Below are 21349 nucleotides of genomic sequence, written 5' to 3' on the forward strand. Positions count from 1 at the left end.
AGAGCTTTATTAAGTGCTATGTCTGGAGTGTGGCCTTGTATGGTTCAGAAACATGGACAATTAGTGCATGTGATAAGAAACGTCTGGAAGCATTTGGGATGTGGTGCTGGAGGATGGAAAAGATCTCATGGACTGCAAAACTCACCAATGAAGAAGTTCTTCGACGAATAGGAGAAAGAAGATACTTTTTAGCAACAATGAGAACTCAGACACCATTTTTGTTCTCTACTTAACATCTCTTCAATACGTACTAAATGTACGTAACTCGACTTAATAGGTTGAAAGTCAGTTTTGATCAAAAACGAGGACCTTTGTAAAGTGAATATCTTGCAACAGTATCTCAATCAGTTGAAAAGACAGAAAATTTTGTTACGCGGAAGCTTCCAGATTGCATGACGCTACTTTTTCTACATCACACTCTGGCTTAGCAGCGAACATGCTGGTACTGCGGCAGGTAGCCTCCTCGCTCCTGTAAGACTTAAGTCATTCTGAGTGCTGGTACTTAGATGTATTTTACTCGAGAGATACTTTATGTCCGGTCAATCCCAGTACAATATTATTATACCATAGGGATCTTTTTTTCCTTTTGTGTTTTACTTGTGTTTATCATGTTTGTTCACTTTTCCTGTACTTGGTGGCTTTCTTCTTATCCTACATGAAGATGGCCCCTCAATGAAAGTTGCTGTCCGCCCTCCTGATGAAGCTCGGAAGCAGAAACGAGCTCGTCGGGGGCCGAGAAGAGATGGACGTACAAGAACTGGGGATGATGAGGAGAAAACTGTCTATTTGAAGACGTGGAGATTGTCCTTTTGTGTTTCTGTTTATCCTCGTCTCCTATTTCAGTTGCTCCCTCTTCCCATTACTTGTGCCAGGCTCCTCACTTTCGTCTATCCTACGCAACTTCCGGTGGTCAACTCTTATTCTTTTCCGAACGCGCTGGCATTAAAGAGAGAAAGAAAAGTCCGCACATCTTCCTTATCAATCAAAGTTTTTCTCAGCCCCTTATGAGCTCGTTTCTACTTCAACACCATCTTGACAGATCTATGTACTGCCGAAGCGAGAAGAGGCTTGATGTGGGAAGTGTGGGATAAAAAGAAAGATGGATAAACAGAGGAAAATGTAGGAGTCTAAAAAATCAAGGTGAATACAGGTGACAGAACAAAAACAAAAGGAACACGACACGTCAGTGAAAGTAATTCAAAGAAACAAACCACTCCTAGTACATGTATGAAGATTTGGAGATTGTCCCTGTCTTTTCTTTGCACACTGACATGTCATTATGTTCCTTCCTTGCACAGAGCCTCTCTTTAACAAGTTAAGAACATTCCTCCAGTTCTCACAGAGGATAGTCTGAACATTTGGCTGCATTGTTGTGCATTCTTGTCAGAAGATGGCCTCCCAGTAAGGGGCAGTCATATTGTTAACCAACTGTATAATGAATACTCCCTCTCCAGTTGCTGGCCATCTGTGCCACTCGCTCGCTCGCAATAAAAGATTTAAGTTATGTGTTTTTTCTCGTTTCAGGTGGACTGAACAATAGCAAGAGAGGTTCCGCCTCACTTCCGGCTGGCATGCCAAGCCATCATCTGCACAAGGTGTGGAGTTCTCTTGATCTGTACCAGTCTGTAATGTAGAATGGTACTGCTGCAGAAGTTACAGGTGGTAGCTAACTTGAGGCTGCACAGAATAACTTTCTAAGAATTATAATACAAAAAGCGGACAATGAAAAGGTAGGTAAGGGATTAAGTTGGTGCAAACCAATCCTGAAGCAAACACTCTAAGGCACACTAAGTTTGTTGAATGTCTGGAAGAAAGAAGGTGCACAGTGAAGTTACCGGAAGACCTGGTAAGAGATGCATTCCTAAGAGAGGAGTGGTTCACCTCACCTGGGAAAACAAAGGTGATCTTAACGTACATGAAGAAAATGAAAATGTGACTTGCAAAATTGTATTAGCACAGAGTTGCAATACAGGACTGTTTCACATTTGACCCAGGTCATGCCGTTTATACGTGAGTATCGAAAATGCCATTCCTTGTTTTACGACAGTCTGGTGCCAACGCTATTGATACTTTACAGAAACTACAATGGGCTATAAAAACAGCCGGCCAGATATGTTTATGCTCCACAATTAAGTAAGTTATGTCCACATGCTGCCAACCCAACTGTAGATACACCGACTCATTATTGCTGTGGACCACCGACGTTACAGCCCAGATCTTTCCCCTCGTGACTAACATGCCTTTGGCCCTAAAGGGTAACTGTTTCACCACCGATCAAGCGATTCGAGGTCCTGTGTAAGGACTAATATCGTTCTTGGCGGAGGGTATAGAGAAACTCTTCAGCATACCTCACCAATAACATTGGATATCTGTAGAATTCTCTCAAACAGTTATCAGTCTGCTGTCGTTATATACTGTATGATATTCAATGTAAAGCCTGTTGTACATGATCAAATTTTTGTCAAATTCAGGACTTCACAAGAATTGTCAATACTCCACAAGTTTACTTGTCAAATCCCTATTAATACTGAGAAATCTTGAAAAGTCTTGAAAGTGAATTAGAACATGTTCCAATCGATCAAAGACTTGCCACCGACAGAATTGACGAATGGAATCAGAGTGTATACGGTGCGCACTATGCTGCTAGGATTGCTGGGACGGGAATCAAAACAACAAAAATGGCTTCTTCTTAACCGAGGGATGTTGTGTGTGTGTTAATTGCTAAGTATGAGGCACATCCCTGTGGACTGTGGAGAGTAGCAAAATTAACTGAATAAATCGAGCTCGATAGTTGCAGTCGTTTAAGTGCAGCCAGTGTCCAGTATTCGGGAGATAGTGGGTTCGAACTCCACTGTCGGCAGCCCTGAAGATGGTTTTCCGTGGTTTCCCATTTTCACACCAGGCAAATGCTGGGGCTGTACCTTAATTAAGGCCACGGCCGCTTCCTTCCCACTCCTAGCCCCTTCCTGTCCCGTCGTCGCCATAAGACCTATCTGTGTCGGTGCGACGTAAAGCAACTTGAACTGAATAAAATAGCAGCTTACAAAGAGATTGTAAGAGAAATATCTCAAGGCAGTGCACCGTACGGCAACCTATAAGTAAACACTATCGGCAGTGATCGATTTATGATTATCTTCGCCATATTATTATTATTATTATTACAAAATTGGTACAAAATACCTATCGATCGGTGCTTTGTCAGAGGCCTGCTATTTGGAACAAGAGGCACCCTTCCTAGTAAGACATTGACCTTACTACAAAATTTGGAAGTTCCATTCTGTGAATTAAAAAAAAAAAAAAGTACCGGTAATATAGATTCTGAGGGACTCTGTACAAATCATTCATTTCCATCTATACCTGAGAACGTGATTAACATTCCTCGACACCCTCCAGAAAAAAAAAAGAAGAAGAAAATTCCTACTTTTGATGTTTTAAATTCTATTGGAATCGTATTTTGGATCCGAATGGTCACCCTCATTGGAGGTCAGACGATTTATTAATTCTTTATTAAATCTCTTTCTCTCTAGTGGGATGTATTCTTAAAAAGGGAAACATAATAAAGAATAATTTATGTGGGGAAAAGATTAATGTGGTTACCTTCAACATAAATTTGCAATGTATTTACAGCCATAACATACCGTATAATCTCGAATACCACCCGCACTGTTGGTTTTTTTTTTCCAAAAATATCGCTTCCAAAATTGGGTGCGGGTCTTATTTAAAATTTGGGGAAATTTATCTTTCCGAATGCATGTAAATCAGGCGTCACCGCTGGCGCGCTTGGCAACAATGCTCTCTCCGCTCTCAGTATACACTACTTCCGCGCTTGGCGTCAGTCTCACGTACATTCTCGGAGTATCAACATGAATTCCACAAAGCATTTGCGATCTTTTACTGCGAGTGAGAAACTGAAAGTAGTTCAGGAAGCCAAAATTATTGGAAATCGTGCCGCCGATAGGAAATACGATATTGACAAGTCTTGTATTCGCGATTGGAGAAAGAAGAAAAATGTGCTATTAACATGTAGTGGTGATCGTAGAGCTTTTCGTGGACTGAGTGTACACTTTCCAGAAATTGAAAAAAAAAAAAAAAAAAAAAAAAAAAAGCTTTATAAATATGTGACAGAAAGGTGGGAATTGGGATATGGTGTGTCAGCTAAAGGCATTAGAGATCGCAAAGCAACTTTCATCAGAAGGGTTTAAGGTTGACGACATGGAATCGTATCCCTGGAGACCTTATACGGAAGAGCTTCAGAAAATGTAGCATTTCTGATGCTATGGATGGCAGCGATGATGACATTTTGTGGGAAGGTGATGAAAGTTCCGAAGTTGGTATTGATGATGATGATGATGATGAATGAACTCGGATATTGTTTTAGAAATGTTGTTTAGATACTTTTATTTGTATTTTCTAATCATTTGATGTGTGTTATTAAAGATTGTAAATAATTTTGACTTTACTTTTTTTTTTTTTAATTTTGTTCCTTCAAAATAAGGGTGCGGGTCTTATTCGGTGGTGGGTGGTATTCGAAATTATACGGTAATATACATTTTATTATATTGCATTTACTTGCATGAATTGAATGAAAGTGATAACAGTGCAATGAAAATTCATGTCATTACATGAAAACATATTACGAATTCCACAGTAGTAATAACATGCAAAGGTAGCCATAAATTGATAGTGTTTACTTATAGGTTATTTTACAGTAACAAACATAAAAGCTGTCCACTTCCTTGTGGTATTTCTCGTGCATTATTCTCATGCGGTGGCGTTTTCTTCATTTTATTATGGAGCTCACAGAATGTAGGCAGGCTACATATTTAGCAGTTATCCCTCGGCCTCAAAGACAAAGCCATTCCAAGCATGCCGTTAATATTCAACTTCTATTGGTCAATTCCATCAAAGACTTGGCAATTCTTTGATCAATTAGAGCATGTTCTAATTCACTCTGAAGACATTTCAAGTATTGCAAGCAATTTGACAAGTAAACTTCTGAAATATTGAATCTTGTGAAGTCTTGAATTTAACAAAAAGTTGATTCTGTACAGCAGGCTTAAGATATTAAAATAATTGTAAGAATTGAGAAACTGTATTTTAAGAGCTTTTCACAAAATTGCCCTTCTGCTTAAGTGGAAAAACAACAAAACAACACACGTAGGAAAAAATGGTGTGGAGAATGTGACCCTAAACGTGTCAGGCATGGAAAACACCGGTCCCTGTTGAGCTTGGGCCATTGAAATGTGTTCAGAACCAAGTATGACTAGTACAATACTTTATAGACTGATGTAGAGAATTTGGTCTCTGAGAGCAAAACATGTACCATTAGTCTTGCAATAAATACAAAAAGGCTGATTCATTTTATCTACCTTTGCTATTAACATTGTCGGTACTGTTAAAAATTAAATAATTGAAAAGGAGGTTCAACCTATTCAATACTTAAAAGAAAGAAATGTAGTAATTACATTCTTATTTAAATGGGACCGGTTTCGACCTTAGTCCAGGTCATCATCAGCCGTAAAAACATGTACAATGTCGGTACTGATTACAAAATGTGACTTACCTTTTGCTATATGGCTTGTTCTGTACTCTAGCCAGAGTTATATTTCACAGAGCAGCTTAGGCATATTAAGTGATTACACCATATTGGATGTTTGTAGAAAATCATCATCACGTGAATTTGTAGAAAATATTATATGTAAATTTTGTCACGCGTAATTTTCATATAAAGCCAACCGCAAAAGTGCCCAAAGTCGCACCTGTGGCAAATGTTTTAGAACAAGTTATGAGCCCACCAGGTGTAACAACCCGATTTCCCATAAACTTTGTTCAGTAAAAGAGGGGTCGAAATAAGCGAACGCGTTTCCGTACACTCGACCGTTTCTGAGAAAATGACAGTCAAAGTTTCTGTGCATTCTGTGCCTATTAGTTCAACCGTTGCGGTGGCTTCACACTTTTGCGCCCAGTGTCCATTCATGATTACTACACGAATGGTTTTGTTCAATGTATTTTAAAATATCGCTGTCCTTATTCGTCTGTCTGGTAAATGAATTTTAAAACAACTTACTTGAAACTGTTTTTGGAAAAATGATTCATTGTCTGTGGATTGTTGCAAACTTCTTGCCAACACGTGAAATCTTTAATAATAATAATAATAATAATAATAATAATAATAATGGTGTTTCTTTCCAGAGTGATATTCCCACCCAGAATTATAACTGTGGCAAACCTGCCTCCGCGCGATGCTCGTGGTGTGCAAAATTTCTGTTTTGAATGTTTCTATGATTGGTATCATCCAAGGGAATGCACAATATCTTCCTGAATCAATTAAATGGGATTTGAACACGGGCGCCAAACTGTGAAGCGGCGATAGCCACTGCATCAGTTGAACTTGTTAGTGCTAAAAGGCACGTAAAACACATCTGAAACTTCGAGTCCTTTCGGAAACTGTGCTATTTACCAACTGATGACCCAAACTTAGCACACTGGGGCGATACGCTGGCAACCAGGAATGAGTTAGCTGGAAAATTTATAATGTCCAATAACGGACCAACTATATAGTATTATAAATTTACTCATTCGGAACACATATTTCAGGTTCCCTATGGGAATCAACATCTATATCATCTGATGGCCAGGCAGGCAAATGGGAGAAAGTCTCTCATAGTGCATTGGCACTGCCGGTGGCTCCAAGTAGCCTACGCAGTGGCTGCCGACATTGGAGTTTGAACCCACTATCTACTGGATACTGGCTGCACTCAAGCAACTGCAGCTATTGAGCTCGGTGCTTATTTTGTCTTATGATTGTGTTGTTTTACTGATAGATCATTTGGAAAGTTGGCAGGTATGGTGGTGTGATAAGTATAAAGAATGAAAATTGGCACCTAGGTTACAATGTAAATTATGTAAAAAAGCATGACATGCAGAACTGAAACTATTGCAAATGTGTGTAGAAAATTTAGTTGATCTGTCTCAAATATTGCAAAAAGCTATGGTTATTTCAAAATTTCACAGTCATTTAACCATCATCTCCACTTAGTTGTTCTCTAAATTATCTACTGTATTATAGGGTTGTCCTTTTAAATGATGCTCCAATATACCTCAAGAAAAGCGAGAGGCTTCAATACTTCTCTTACCTAAACATACATCCAACATGCATGGGTTTCCCAAAACTGCAGAGAATATGTACTTTCTCACTAGAGGCAAATTAGTTTCTAATGCAAAAATGCAGTGTTCTCCCTAGGACCTTTCTGATAGACAGACCGCCCGGCTAACATCACCTAGATAACTGCTAGTTAAATAATAATATGTTCATACATATCTGAATCACTGGATGCTCCAAATTAAAATGTGCATACTATAAAACTGTTTATTTAAATGATAAGTCATCATCAGCATAATTGCCTCAATTAGATCGGAGGTTAAATGTTTAGCTTGACTGTCACTTTGTGTAGTGCGTGAGCGGTGTCTGGAGTAACGTGGAATTGCATGCAAGCACTCGATTCCGCATCATGTCACAAACCTGTATGGCAGAACACTAGAAATTCAGAATACTCTGTTGTCTTGTTCATGATAACACTAAAATAGTTAAATTTTGCTGCTAGTGTTTAAAGTCTGATATTATTGTTAATACCCTGAGGGGAATAAATTGAAATTTTAGCATATTAAATTTTTACGTAGTATTCCCTGCCCGCGTACTCATTCCTGCCACCCAGCGGTCGAAACTTTCTGGGGAGAACACTGAATATGATATTTTTCAAGGAGACTGTTCTCAATCTCGCTCTTCCCCTACAGCCGGTGTTAGTTAACGAGGAGGGGACATGGATTTCTGTTGCTCCATAATGTTCATGCAGTTTCAGAAAGATATGTGAAGTGATGATTGCACCTCCTGAAAATGATGTTGCAGAAGTTCCAAAAAAGGTTGAACGATACAATACGTACCTCAGGGAAGACAGCAGCAGCTCGATGATCTTCTGTTCCTAACAGCTTAGTTGCTTACACAATTATCAGTCCAACTGTTGATGAGACACACTTGATTGATCTGGTCAGACCTGGCTTGTCCTAATGTTCCACTGGTCTAAATTGCGAGTGATGTATAGTAAGGAACCTCCCCGGCAATAAAACAAGGTGCGCTGCATCATTTTAACAAGCGCTTAGGCCAATTCATTTGTCATAATTGGCAATAACACCTATCTGTATTGAATTTGAGACAATGGCAGCTACTGTTGATGCTTGTAGAATGAGAAATGTTACAAAAAAATAAAATGTATTTTCACAGGTAGGTTGGTGGGTCCTTAGCACTCTCCTACAAGTAATGATGTATGATTTATATGATTTATCTTCCAAAATAATGTAAATTATGCAGAGGTGCATACTGTACAGTTTTACTGTACATTCAGTTTAATGAAACTTCTCAAATACATAAGAACCTCGTTTATCCAGATTAGGTGGAACCGGAACTGATCCGGATTATCAAAAATCCGGATAATGTGGAAATACTAAAAAGAAAAAATACAATTCATGGTACATAATCTGTTAAAATAAGTTGTACAGTAATACAGAATACTTTTCTTATATTTACGACTCTGTTTTATGCACTAAAATAATGCACGATTTTTTTATTTGTTTTACATTTGTATAGCATTTGCGTGCAGCTTAATCACGAAGACGTTTTACTAACAATAGTTCTGCCGGTGTGGTTTTAGTCTAGGATTCTGAATAGGCCATAATCCGGCTCCATGGCTAAATGGTTAGCGTGCTGGTCTTTCGTCACAGGAGTCCCGGGTTCGATTCCCAGCAGGGTCGGGAATTTTAACCGTTATTGGTTAATTTCTCCGGCACAGGGACTGGGTGTATGTGACGTCTTCATCATCATTTCACGCTCATCATGGCATGCAGGTCGCCTAAGGACGTCAAATCGAAAGACCTGCACCTGGCAAGCCGAACATGTCCTTGGACACTCCCGGCACTAAAAGCCATACACCATTTCACTTCAATAGGTCATCAGTTTGTCCAGCCGCATTGCTGCCTCTCCACAAGTCATTGTTTCTTCTGATAGAGCTCTGATTTCATTTTCGAAATCACCATCAGTGAATTAGTAGTGCGTTGCATTTAGAAGAGCGTGGGTTTGAATCCCTCTTCAGCCGCCCTGGGAATGGTTTCCACGGTTTCCCATTCTCGATTCCGTGTGAATGCCAGGATGGTACCTATGATAGACCGTGGCCGAATTACTTCCAATTTCTGTTCTTAACTATTCTTCGCGAAAAAGACATTCAAGAAGATTCGATCCTGTAAAAGAAATACCGTACAAGTAAAAATACTTTATTATTTTTAATCTGGATAAACTGGAGATCCGGATGAGGGGCCAGATAAACATGGTTCTTGTGTATGTGCAAGTAAGAGGATCAGGTTGTATTTTCAGTCACCTATTGTAATAGATTGCTGGAAACGGTTGCATTAAAAGAAAAATCTGATAGTACCAGGGACATTATTTCATCTATTCAGGGCAACATCGGTCGGCTGCGCTGCAAGCCTTTCTCCCACCTAGCAGTTTGCTGTAATACGCTGCTCGGCGCTACAAGTTCCCCCTGCTTTGCAGTCTGCTGAGAGCTTTTTCAACATAAGGTTCAATTTAGTCAAGTATTGACGTGTTTAGTGCTCAGTGTATTGTTCTAATGCCATTTTCACTACATGAGCGTGTGTATACATATACCTTCATAAAACACAGCAAACCTTGTGCGAAAACACTCCAACTCATGAGCCAGGCGAGCGACATTCCCATCAATAGATGAATAATGTCCCTGAAGTTTCATGTCGCACTAACACAAGTTTTCGGCTGATGAATTGATAGCAAATTTTATGGAGGAAGATTGCTGCAGTTTCAATGAATATTGGTGAAGAATCCGTGAACATGTCTAAGGTCGTGCTATCATAAAATTTTAAACCTTTGAAATGTGGTCTCAGAAATGAAGAATGAACATTAACCATGGAGGTGTGGTCTGTGTGACCATGTCAGAAAAATGAACCAGGCTAGTCCTTTCTTCACTTATCCCTTTGAGGGGTTGCCCCTTTATAATACGTTCCTGAGGTTTGATCTTCCTGCCGTTAGTATCAATCTGACCATGATAATAAGCTCTTGTGGCTTACTTATAGTGGCCCATAGTTTGCAGTAGTTGGCAATACTGACTGTAACAATGAGCCAGCGACCAGGTACTGTACATCAGCACAGGGCCAAACAAGTGATCTGAATTATGAAGATGTAATTACAGAGAGGTTTGAAAAAGATATGCGATGCGGAATGAGGAGACTATGAAACAGAAAGTGAGAGAGAAGCTGAAGAAGCGGTGGTACTTCAATAACTGAAAATATCCATTCAGAGTACCTGTACGGGAAAAACAGAGAAAAAAGGATCAGTTTAGGATCCTGCACAGAACACCTATTTATAATACAGTGATTAGACATTGATCTGCAATGAAAGTTGGGGACAGTACACCACCACAGTCACTACGTATTAGCAATAACATGAAGAAATATGAACCTCTGTGACATGAGAACCAATTATTATCAAAGATTTGCTCACCCAGAACTACAAGACAGACACAACTGAAATGAAAAGAATTTCCTGGACTTCTTATTTTTCGGCTATTTTCAAATTTAATAAAGGAGGTATAACTTCATTATTTGCTGCCGATGACTGTTGTTTAAAGAGGCCTAACACCTACGTTACCGACCTCTGTGTCGGTGATGGTATGGATCGAGTAGTATTTTGTATTGTGTGAGGCCTGGAAAAAGTACTTCTTTCCACAGTGCATTTTTTACAATTCTGAAGACAGAGCACTGTGGAGAGATGCCAATCCTACAGCACAGATAAACCGATTGACATCATTGAGAGTTCTCAATCAACCTATCTATAAGCACAAAATGAATACACGAACCACCTTAATATTTAACGTAGAATGTAAAAAGACAGCTACTTCTTTCAAAGTTTGCAGAGATTGGAATTTACAAGCACAAAATCCTTAATAGTTTTATAAAAATATTTTTTTGAGTTTAATGGGAGGTTTAAAAAAAAAAAAAAGACTTTTGATTCCTTTTGTTAATATTTTACATTCTAGAACAGGTAACTGACGCAGTAACAACAGACATCACGCATTACCTCCGCGAATCCTATGGTATAGAAAGCTCTCATGGCTGCAAACAAGTCCTTGCACAAGTCATACATAGCTCCTAACCGAACTCTAACCTAACCCTGTCACTGATAGCACTTCCCCATAAACGAGAATTTAACCAGTTGCTATCAATTCTTTTACAAACAGTAATATATCCTCTACTTTTAATAATCAAACAGTACTTTCAAAAGACAGTAAAACTGTATTAAGGTTGCTCCACGACCTAACCCTAACGGTAACCCCCTCGGTCATCAGGGGCTCCCATGGTTCCCCTGAAGACATTATGTCCACAATGTAGGTAGTGCACTAAACATTAGTTAAATTTGCAGTCATTGAAAACCATCGTCCATAAGTGCACCAGGCAGAGAAAAACGAAAAGAAAAGAGAGGGATAATTTTATAATATAATTATAATGCCAACTACTGATGTAGAGGGCTTTGTTTTGCTAAAAGAACACTACTGTCCTACAGAAACATAAGTTTGAGAGTCTGAAAGAACACTTGGTGGTGCAGCAAATTGATCAGTTGCACATACTGTATTTTGAGTAACTATAGTTCGTACCAAATATGTGCTCTTAATCCTACATCATAAATATACAACTGAAACACCAAAGTTTCGCAGAAAGTCATTAATCAAGAAACAAAATGCATCTTATTAAAGGATAATCAATTTATTCCTAAAAACACAAGTATTCGTAACAATGCAGAAAAATGAATGTCATCTATTCTTACTACACAGCTCACTCCACGCAGACGTCTCTATTTACATTAATTCCACACTTATTCTTCGGGTTCTGCGTATCGATCCTTGATGTGGTGCCACAATTTCTGAAAGTAAAAAAAAAAAAGGGACCAACATAAAGTTCAGTTTAACAAATCTTCACACAATTACCACACCCTAGAAACATTTATAATTATCCAGCCTACATATCTGTGAACCAGGTAAATAAGAAATGATGCTAACTATGTGAAGCAGTTTAATATAAATTACTTACTCCTCTATTGATAGATTCAAATACATATTCCGACCCTAGATCGAAAGATCGCTCAAACACGAAAGCACCAGCTATTACTGTAAGCGCAAATGTTGATGTCCTCCTGAACAGAGTTTTGTAAACTGTACCTAATAACCCCGACATTGTCTCTGTAATCTCTTCGTCTAGCACGCCAATTTAACCTGCGACAAAGGAGGTCGAAGGAAGAAGTGAGTCGTAGGCGGAGGCAAAGAGAATGACAATGAGTAGCCGGAGGGGTATAAAGATGTGAAAAGATAAAGCACAGAACACCAATATATGAAGATAATTATCAAGGAGTATTTATGTGGATTTTACAAAAAGTTTTGATAGTAAGCTGTCCAACTAAGAAAACGTCCGATTCATCATTAAGAATCAAGTTAATTTTTGCAGCTATACATCCACAGTATCCCCTGCTAGCCGTGGGACGCGCCCGAAAATGGGCCTCAGGGACACAGGGACGGACTTTCTCACTAGATGGTAGGTGAGGTGAGACGTCAGCTAGACCAGAAGAACAATGGCATGCAAAAAAGCGTAACCTTTTTCTTATTGTTTTCATTATATCCCTACACAGGTAATGTTGTCCTGGCCAGAAGCTCCCGCAAGCCGAAAGCAAGAGAGGGCCACACAGCACCCACTATAGATACCGCTTGTAAACACCACCTATTATACCGGTATTTTATAATATCAATTACATTTACATATTTCTACATGATTTTACACTGTTTTATAGACAGTTATCAGGTTACCGAGTTGTAGTGTGTAATTCCTATTTTCATGTAGTGGGTATGCCATCGCAAAGCGACGTGACTGTTTAAATGAGTAACAGAGTAAACCAAAGTGAATGAGTAAACTAAGCTCCCCGGAAAAAATAAATTAGTAACCCGAGTGAACACATACAGTTGGAGAGTAGAGCTGGTACAGATGGCGCAGCGAACGATACGCAAGCTCACTGCCTCTTCACGAGCATAAGGCAGTAGCGACTAGTAAGACATTGATGTTTCAAGCGGACACTGTACATCAACAAGGGTGGATGCAAGGATGTGAAAGATTGACAAAACGGGGCAATCTCGTTTGGCTCTGCCCATGGCAATACGGTGCGTGACGTTACTGGATAGGTTGGTGTTTCCCAGCGGAATGTTCAACGTGTCTACAAGCAGTGGTGTACTACACGTGGCAACGAAACACGACGTCAGAATTGTGGTCGGAAAAATATCCAGATTGAGAGGGACCGAAGACTCGTTTCATGGCTTGTGAATCAAAATCGTTTCCACACCGCACAGGAATTGCTGCAGCCAGTGAATGAAGGCATTTCAGCGAGAGAACATCGCGACAGGAACTGCATACAGTCAACATTTGGAGTCGGTTACCTCGCAAGAGGCCATTGCTCACACAGGAAAATAATGCTACGCATCTTCAATGAGCTAGAAATCATCGAACGTCAACAGTAGCTGATTGGCGGAACGTAATGTTGTCTGAATAATAATTTTTTGTCTCTATTCCAATGACGCACGTCGTAAGTTCACCGAAGGCCAAATGAAGCATTTCATCCTGGATGTGTGCAAGATCAGGTTCAAGACGGAGGTGGGTCTGTGAAGATTTGGAGGTGTTCTTTTTTTTTCTATTGTGGATTTGACCCGTTCACTGAGGTGACGACTAACATGAACCAGCATGTTTATTTAAACATTCTGGATGATCAGGTAATGCCTTTCAGTACACATCTGCATTATGAGTATGCTATTGATACTCCATTTTTCAAGATGACAACAGCAAAGTTCATCAGGCTGCACGAATATGTGACTGGTTTTAGGAATATACACCCACACTATTACATCTCGATCGGTCTACAAAATCACCTGACATGAACCCAATTGAAAATATGCAGGACATGCTGGAACAACGTGTAAAATGCCATCATAAGTATCCCCGCAATTTGATGGAATCGCGCGATCAAATCCTCAGCGAGTGGCTTTACCTGGATGCGAAGTACCAGCACAACCTTGTGGACTCACTTCCCAACGGAATCCAGGCGGTTATAAAGTCCGGAGGCGGAGTTACACTGTATTGATGCTTGTAATGATTTCTCCAGGATGACTAATTTTTTGTTTTCTGTGGTTGACACTTTACACTGAGAGTTGAAATTGAAACTTAACACTCTGGAGCACTTTACACTGATAATGAGTGAATCAAAATTTCTGTTCACATTGATGGAAATGAAGCAATTGCTAGTGGCAGTGTTCTTATAACTCATATAGTGGCACAAAGCAATATGTTTCCCGTGCCTGTTCTTTGGCTCATACAAATAAGATGAAAAAGGAAAGGTAACAGAAATTGTGCCTACCCTTTCGCACTTGTACACAAACAGAATAATAGTCTCGTACTGTGCCCTATCATGCTTCTGCCCTACTCGTCCATCCTGAAATTCTCTCTTACAGATGGCAACCAACCCCTCGACTCCTACCCTCCAGACATTTCTCCCAAAACATTAGCACACGTCCTAACCGTGTTTACATAACAAACTGGCGAAGTGCACAGTTGTCAATGCTTTCAGTTACAAAGGACGTCGCCTGAAAAGGTAATATTACCGAATACACTATAGCAATACCGGACACTTCCGAATTCTCCCGTAGTAAACTGCGAGACATGTTGACAGTGGCGCACCTGCCGGTCCGAACTTAAACATCAGACGGCAACGCCGTCCAGACCAGAACTCAGCCATCTCCCGGTTGTACACAACCTTGTTGACACGCAGGATCCATAGCTTCATGAGGCATACACCACACTGTCACGCGCCCATCTGCTCCATTCAGTGGAACTGGGATTCAACGAACCACACGCCGCCACTATTCCTTGGTTCATTGCCGAAGTTCGCGAGCCTATGCACGTCGTTGAACTCTGTGTCAAGGTGTCACGAGTTAGTCGTCGGGTGGTGAAGCCTATGCGGTGCAGTTGCCTCCTTACAGTCCTGGTAGAAATGGGTTCCTGACTCCCATCGTTCAACTGGGCGGTGATCTGACTCACAGTAGCCCGACGAGCGCCCAGTATGGTTCTGCGGAGACAATGCGATGTCCGATGGTTAAACACCAGTGGTCCTTCCGTGCGGTGGTTTACGCAGGTAGTAACATTATCTCTGCGATATTGAAGATCAATCCTCGACACTTTTGACCTCATAAACCCGAATCCGCGTGTAACCTCCGAAATGCTATGAGCGATGCGCCGTGCGCTGATGATCATCCCATGTTCAAAGTCGGTTAACTCGAGACGTGTTTCCATCGTGACGATTCTGGTGTCTGTGACAGAATGCTGAGATACGCTGCAGCTGGCCGAAACGCTCAGGGCCCATACACGGCACATTTTCTAATGGGACACCGCTTACAAGTGACTTTCGACCACTCAGTGCATATTCTGCTAGCAAAACATCGAGGAGAGATAATTACCGCTACGTTTTTAGATTTAAAAAAGGAGCCTATGACAATGCAGTTACACAATTCGTCCATTCACTAAACAATTATTAACAAAATGTAAACTAGGTTTAAAAATAGAAATACTAAAATAGACAAAGATATCCATCACTACCACACGGGGATATTTTAAGCCATATTTGACGAAAATCTGTTAAAATGTTGCTACTGCCACCTTAAGAAGGTTGTGGGAAAAGCGGACGAAACATAATATTAAGGGGACGCAGACCTTCCTATACCTCCAATGTTAAATCTAAGGAACATTTCCTTCTAAACTACTAACACCAGAATATTGAAACTTTTACAGTAGTATATTTAACATCATGTGCAGTAGGGATTTCAATGTATTGGTAATTTCTGGGAAGATATTAATTATTTTGTTACTGAATACAATTTACACATTTTTGACGATCTTTGACAAAAAGTCTCTCAACATTTAAGTAGGATAAAAGAGCGATGATAGAATGTGTATATTGCCAATGTTTAAAATTCCTGAAAATTTGAGGCGTGTATCTCGAAAAGTTCAGGAGAAAATGTTCCTTACTGGTATATGGGGAAAAGAAAGCTTGTGGAAAAGGAGGTTCAAAGTTGAACCAACTTTCAAGTGGTATCCAGTATCATCGCTGTCACTAGATATCTCGTCAACTACTGTTGGCGCAGAAAGTGTGTGCGGTCGAGATTAAACACTAAAAAAAATCTAAACCAGTCCGGGTGTAACGACGGGCATTGTTGGAGTTATGTAGAACAGGTTGGGGTGGTGAAAGAGATTGTTTTATTCTGCGTTCATTGGTGGTATTTGCATATTTTTGTTATGTTTCTTGCGAAAGTTATATTAGGCGGAATGCAAAAAAGTACCTACCTTCTTGCCTTTTTTTTTGTAAACAACAATTTTGTACTACCATTACATGAAAACGCTCTGTCCGATTTTCATGAAATTTAGGACAATTATGGAATGAACTATTATAAATATATTTCTGAAGTTTAATTATTTTACACTAGTTGGAACAAAAGGCTATCCGTTTGAAACTCGGTGGTCTTCGAAAGTCGGGATTGAGTTCATAAGAAAGGTCGGATTTTTATTCAAATTGTTGTATACCGGAAACGTACAATGATTTCTGTATTTTATACCGATATTTTTTGAAAGCGAGTAATAGGTGGTCCGGCGAGAAATCGTTTTGCTTTTGCCAGGGGTAGTATAACTAACAGATAAGGACAGTTAGCGCTAACCTGAACGTTTTCACTTATATTCTGGTGCTCACATGTTACATTAGAGAAAGATGCTAATTGACTTGTCGCATATTTACAGTTTTTACATTTCCCATCATTGTAATTGTAACGTAAGCATCTGTGTGCATAAGTCAATTATTCACCTGCATCTGATATATCATCACTGAAGTGGAAATTATCATCGTCTCTTCCGGAATCCCAGTTATCAAGATCAATAATTAGAGGCTGTGTCAATGACGTATTTACTGAGGGATGATCTTTCTCCCAATCATAATTCTCAATTTTCTGTATGTGCATTACACACTTTTTCCAAAGATTAGGTGTTACGGAATGTAAAGTTTCCTCACACAGATCTCTGATTACATTTACCCTTTTCTTGTGCATTTGCCATATTAAGTCTAGCTATTTTATCTTTCACGTAAGACCAAATGGGTTCTATGTCATTTAACTTGCAATTCTTTCGTAATTTGCTCGTCTCTTTTGCGAAGTTCCAAAATAAGGCTCAATCAGGACGGCTTTTGTTAATGTATTCGAGTTAGAGGCAACGGGAGGCAGAGAATTGTTCCTTTCCTTTATCCCGAAAATAATATTAGTCTTCAGCCAAGCCATCGTAGTGTTTTTTGTTTCCAGGTCAAGCATAATATAGTAAGGTGCCTGATAAATAACAGTAGTCACTTTCAGTTGGAGTTCCATTAGAAATTTGCGAAACAATTCCTCAAAATGACGAGAATTCATCTCCTTGAGATAGTTTTCAGTCCGTTTTCTTCCTACAAAGCAGAGTCCCACTCCTTCGAAAAAGCGGTCTTCACTACCTACGAGTATATGTAGTATAATTACATGTTTTCCGAGATGGGGTTGTAAAGTCCCCTCTCCATCCGAAAACCTCATGTGAATGACCGTGATAGTAGTCGTAGTTTGAGGGATTGCAATTCAACAGCTCTACTATTACTTTTTCTTGCCAGGCATATTTAACCATGTGATTTACTCCGCACAAAGTCTCATCTGTGTAATACACCTTATACCCACTTGCTCTAAGTCGTCGTGCATGCCGTGATAAAGTAACAGACACTGATTCGACAACGACAGGCGTTTTGTTTGATTTTTTAAAATCTAAATCCTATACGTTTAATTAGTTGACGAACCCTTGTGGGCTACATGACATAACTGAGAAGTCCGGCATATTATTTTCAAATTTATCGTTCAGGTTTTTAATAGTTGGAAACAGTTTCGCCGGAAGGAATTCGTGAATAGACCTGTGAATTATTCCAATAGCGAATTGATCCACTTGAATACTCGCCCGTCCACTCGATATCCTCTTCCTCTTAGACGGGGTCGATAAATCAGCACACGAATTTTTCGCATTTTCCGCTTTAAATTTCTGTACTGATCGGAGCTAAATACCAAGGCACTCTGTCACTCGTTAGCACACAGGATATCGGTTTCCACGTAGCCTTTCTCCCTCTAGCGTGAAAAAAGCAATTTGCACTTCCGTATTTCACCTTACGTAAAACATGACGTCGGAGGCATTTTAAACTCTGTCTTAACTGGAAAATACAGCCAGTGATACTGAAAGCCCAGATGAATACAAAAATCTACACCACAAAAAAGAATGGAAATACAAGGATTCAATTGCTTGTCATCTAATCGTGAAAGGGAGGTCACGCAATAGCGTTTGGCTGCTTATTGGACAAGCTCGAGCTGCTTGACACGCCTCAGTGCATGTCGCTAGCTCGCTTTCAGATAAAAATCTGTATAAAATACAGAAATCGTTGTACGTTTTTGTATGCAACAATTTGAAACAAAATACTTCAGACCTTTCTGAAGAACTCAATCTCGGTTTCAGATGACCATCCACTATTAAACCGAAAGCCTTTTACAATAACAATTTTTTACCAAAGTGTGTAAAGTAAGTTAAATTCAGAAATATATTTATAATAGCTAATTCCATAATCCACCTAAATTTCATGAAAGCAGACAGTTCGTCTTCATGTAATGGTACTACAAAGTTGTTTACAAACATCGGGCAAGAAAATAGGCTCTTTTTGCATTCCACCTAATATAACTTTCACAAGAAACACAATTAAAATATGTAAATACCACCTAAGAACGCAGAATAAAGCAAGCTTTACGATGGTGTGATTGTATATTAGATTATAAGCTGGTTCAAATTTTATTAGTGTTTAAACTCGACCACACATACTTTCTGCGTCGACAGTACCGGTAGTCTTATTTTTACACCTTTCATCCTTTGTCTGGCTTGCCCCTTACACTCCATTTCTTTGCTTTCAGCATCCTGTTTCCTTTCATTGTCTAACGTAATCAGAGTAATGACCATGTATTTTCCGAGCATCACACCCATCTTTCATTTTCATTCATTAGGAAGGGCGTGAAAGAGTGGAACAGCTTATTGGGGATAAAATTAGTTTGTGGTAATAAGGAGCAGGTAGGAATTATTGAACATATAAGCCTGGAAGAGAGGAAAGAGACATGGAAATATTTGCGAAACAAATAGATTATACTCATAAAAACAATAATAATGATATGGTAATAATTGGGGGAGATCTAATGGAATGGAGCTGGAAGTGAAGCGCATGAACAGAAACTGACAAATAAGTTAATTTTGGAGAGTGGATTTACACAAGTAGTACAAGCACCAATTCGTCTCAGTAACTTACTAGATGTATTCTTGGTTAAACCATGGGAAATTGTTCATAATACTGAGGTAATTGAAGGGTTAAGTGACCATAAGGCTGTAGTAATGGTGCCAAGAAAGCTTAATAAGAGGGTCACACAGGATAAGAAATTTGACAGAGAAACTAAAGTTGAAGATTTCGGCCCTTAACTTAAATCACAATTCAATTGTTTGATAAATGAAGGGAGTAATGTGGATACACTTTGGGCAAACTTTAAAGGAATTATTTGGGAACGAGAGAAGAGATTTTCACCGGTTAGGAAAGGTAAAATGGCCTCAAAAGACAAATGACAAATGAAATAAGGAAATTAAAAAGAAAATGTAGAATTATAAACAAGAAAATCAAAGTGGATAGAGAGAATAGGGAAACTAGAAAGCAGCTAATGAGGGAAATTAATAGAGTGCAGAAGGAAGCAAAAGAAAACTACACGAATGACATACTTCATGAGGATAATGACCATAAAGGAAAAATGGAAAAAGCTGCGTTCATATATTAGGAATCAAAAGGGAAAAGGAATTCAAATTCCCACTATGGTGGGAGAAGGGAGTGAACAGTTTTAACAGATAATAAGAAGGCAAATCTATTTAGTAGGGAATTCGTAGATTCAGTAGAAGATTGTCAGGAGTGGAAACCGAAACATAATTTAGAGAAGGAGAGACACATAAGGAAACAAGAAGCTTCTCATTCACAAATGAGGATATCTTCAGAGAAATCCAACTGCTTCAGCAAGTAAAAGCTGCAGGGAGCGATAGAATTACTGGGGAGGTATTAAAGACGATGGGGTGGTACCTAGTGCCTTATTTAAATTTTCTCTTTGACTACATCATCAATAATAGTGTAATACCAAGGGAGTGGAAGGAATCAATAATAATACCAATTTATAAAGCAAGGTGTGATAAAAGGAAACCTAAGAACTACAGACCAGTCAGTCTGACCAGTATAGTTAGTAAATTACTGGAGAGTTTAATAGCAAAATATATTAGAGGGGTATGTGAAGAAAAAAATTGTTAATGAGGAGCAAGTATGGATTTAGAAAGAAATTTTCTTGTGAGGCACAACTGGTGGGATTTCAGCAGGACATATCAGATCAGATGGATTCGGGAGGCCAGTTGGATTGTTAGCCATATACCTTTTCAAGGCATTCGACAGAGTTGAACATGGAATATTATTAAAGAAACTGGAGGGAATAAGATTGGACATAAGGGTTATATTTGTATGTTGGATAAGAACATTTCTAAATTCAAGGGTTTAAGAAGTCAAAGTAGGAAATCATGTATCATAGGGAAAGAAAGTTTGGACGGGGATTCCACAGGGTAGTAAAATCTGCCCATTACTATTCTTAATATATGCAAGTGATTTAGGGAACAATATAACACCAAAAATGAGACTGTATACAGATGATATCATTGTATACAAGCAAATGAATAACATAGAGAATTGTACAGAATTACAAAGGGACCTTTTCCAGTCTTGAAAGCTCTAACCCTGAGGGACACGATAGCGGTGGCAGACCAGAAGAAAACAACGGGTGATCAGCTGCCTGTCTCCGCCAAGGCAGGTCAGTGTACATCGGGCTCCCTAACGCTTCAACCATTGGCCGAAGAACAGCCAATCAGCGACCGCCCCCACCATAGCGGCCAATAGGCGAGCAGCGTACCGTATCCTGCACTATATAAGTAGGTGGAATTACAATAGCACTTCACAACCTTCGCCGTCCAACGGTTTTTCTACACCGTAACTCAGGCACGCAGGGCATTCCCTGTTTAAAAAGTGTTCTGACTCGGTGGA

At 39.4% G+C, this 21349-nt stretch overlaps 2 protein-coding genes across 3 annotated transcripts in view; one reads left to right on the plus strand and one right to left on the minus strand.

Annotated features, from left to right (window-relative positions):
• The window catches only part of LOC136886863 (tectonic-like complex member MKS1), a 47218-nt gene extending 38701 nt beyond the window's left edge, over positions 1 to 8517 (plus strand). For both annotated transcript variants that reach the window (XM_067159729.2, XM_067159730.2), the window contains one exon: positions 1525 to 8517. In XM_067159729.2, the coding sequence (XP_067015830.2) occupies positions 1525 to 1533 (9 nt within the window). In that variant the 3' untranslated portion in view covers positions 1534 to 8517. The remainder of the gene's footprint in view (positions 1 to 1524) is intronic.
• Positions 8518 to 11817: 3300 nt separating this feature from the next.
• ox (ubiquinol-cytochrome C reductase complex subunit oxen) lies at positions 11818 to 12401 on the minus strand. The gene is made up of 2 exons (XM_067158716.2): positions 12163 to 12401; positions 11818 to 11995 (listed from the first exon to the last, which is right to left on the minus strand). The coding sequence occupies exons 1-2, from the start codon at positions 12304 to 12306 to the stop codon at positions 11948 to 11950; spliced, it is 192 nt and encodes a 63-aa protein (XP_067014817.1). The 5' UTR covers positions 12307 to 12401; the 3' UTR covers positions 11818 to 11947.
• Between the last annotated feature and the right edge of the window lie 8948 nt (positions 12402 to 21349).

This window comes from Anabrus simplex, chromosome X (genome assembly GCF_040414725.1).
Source record: "Anabrus simplex isolate iqAnaSimp1 chromosome X, ASM4041472v1, whole genome shotgun sequence".
Taxonomy (NCBI): domain Eukaryota; kingdom Metazoa; phylum Arthropoda; class Insecta; order Orthoptera; family Tettigoniidae; genus Anabrus; species Anabrus simplex.

What these genes read in the sequence shown, in the direction of transcription:
- ox (XM_067158716.2), bottom strand. Translation starts at nt 12,306, where the DNA reads ATGTCGGGGTTATTAGGTACAGTTTACAAAACTCTGTTCAGGAGGACA. An exon ending in TTGAATCTATCAATAGAGGA is followed by an intron (nt 11,996 to 12,162) that starts GTAAGTAATTTA and finishes TTTTACTTTCAG; the next exon opens with AAATTGTGGCACCACATCAA.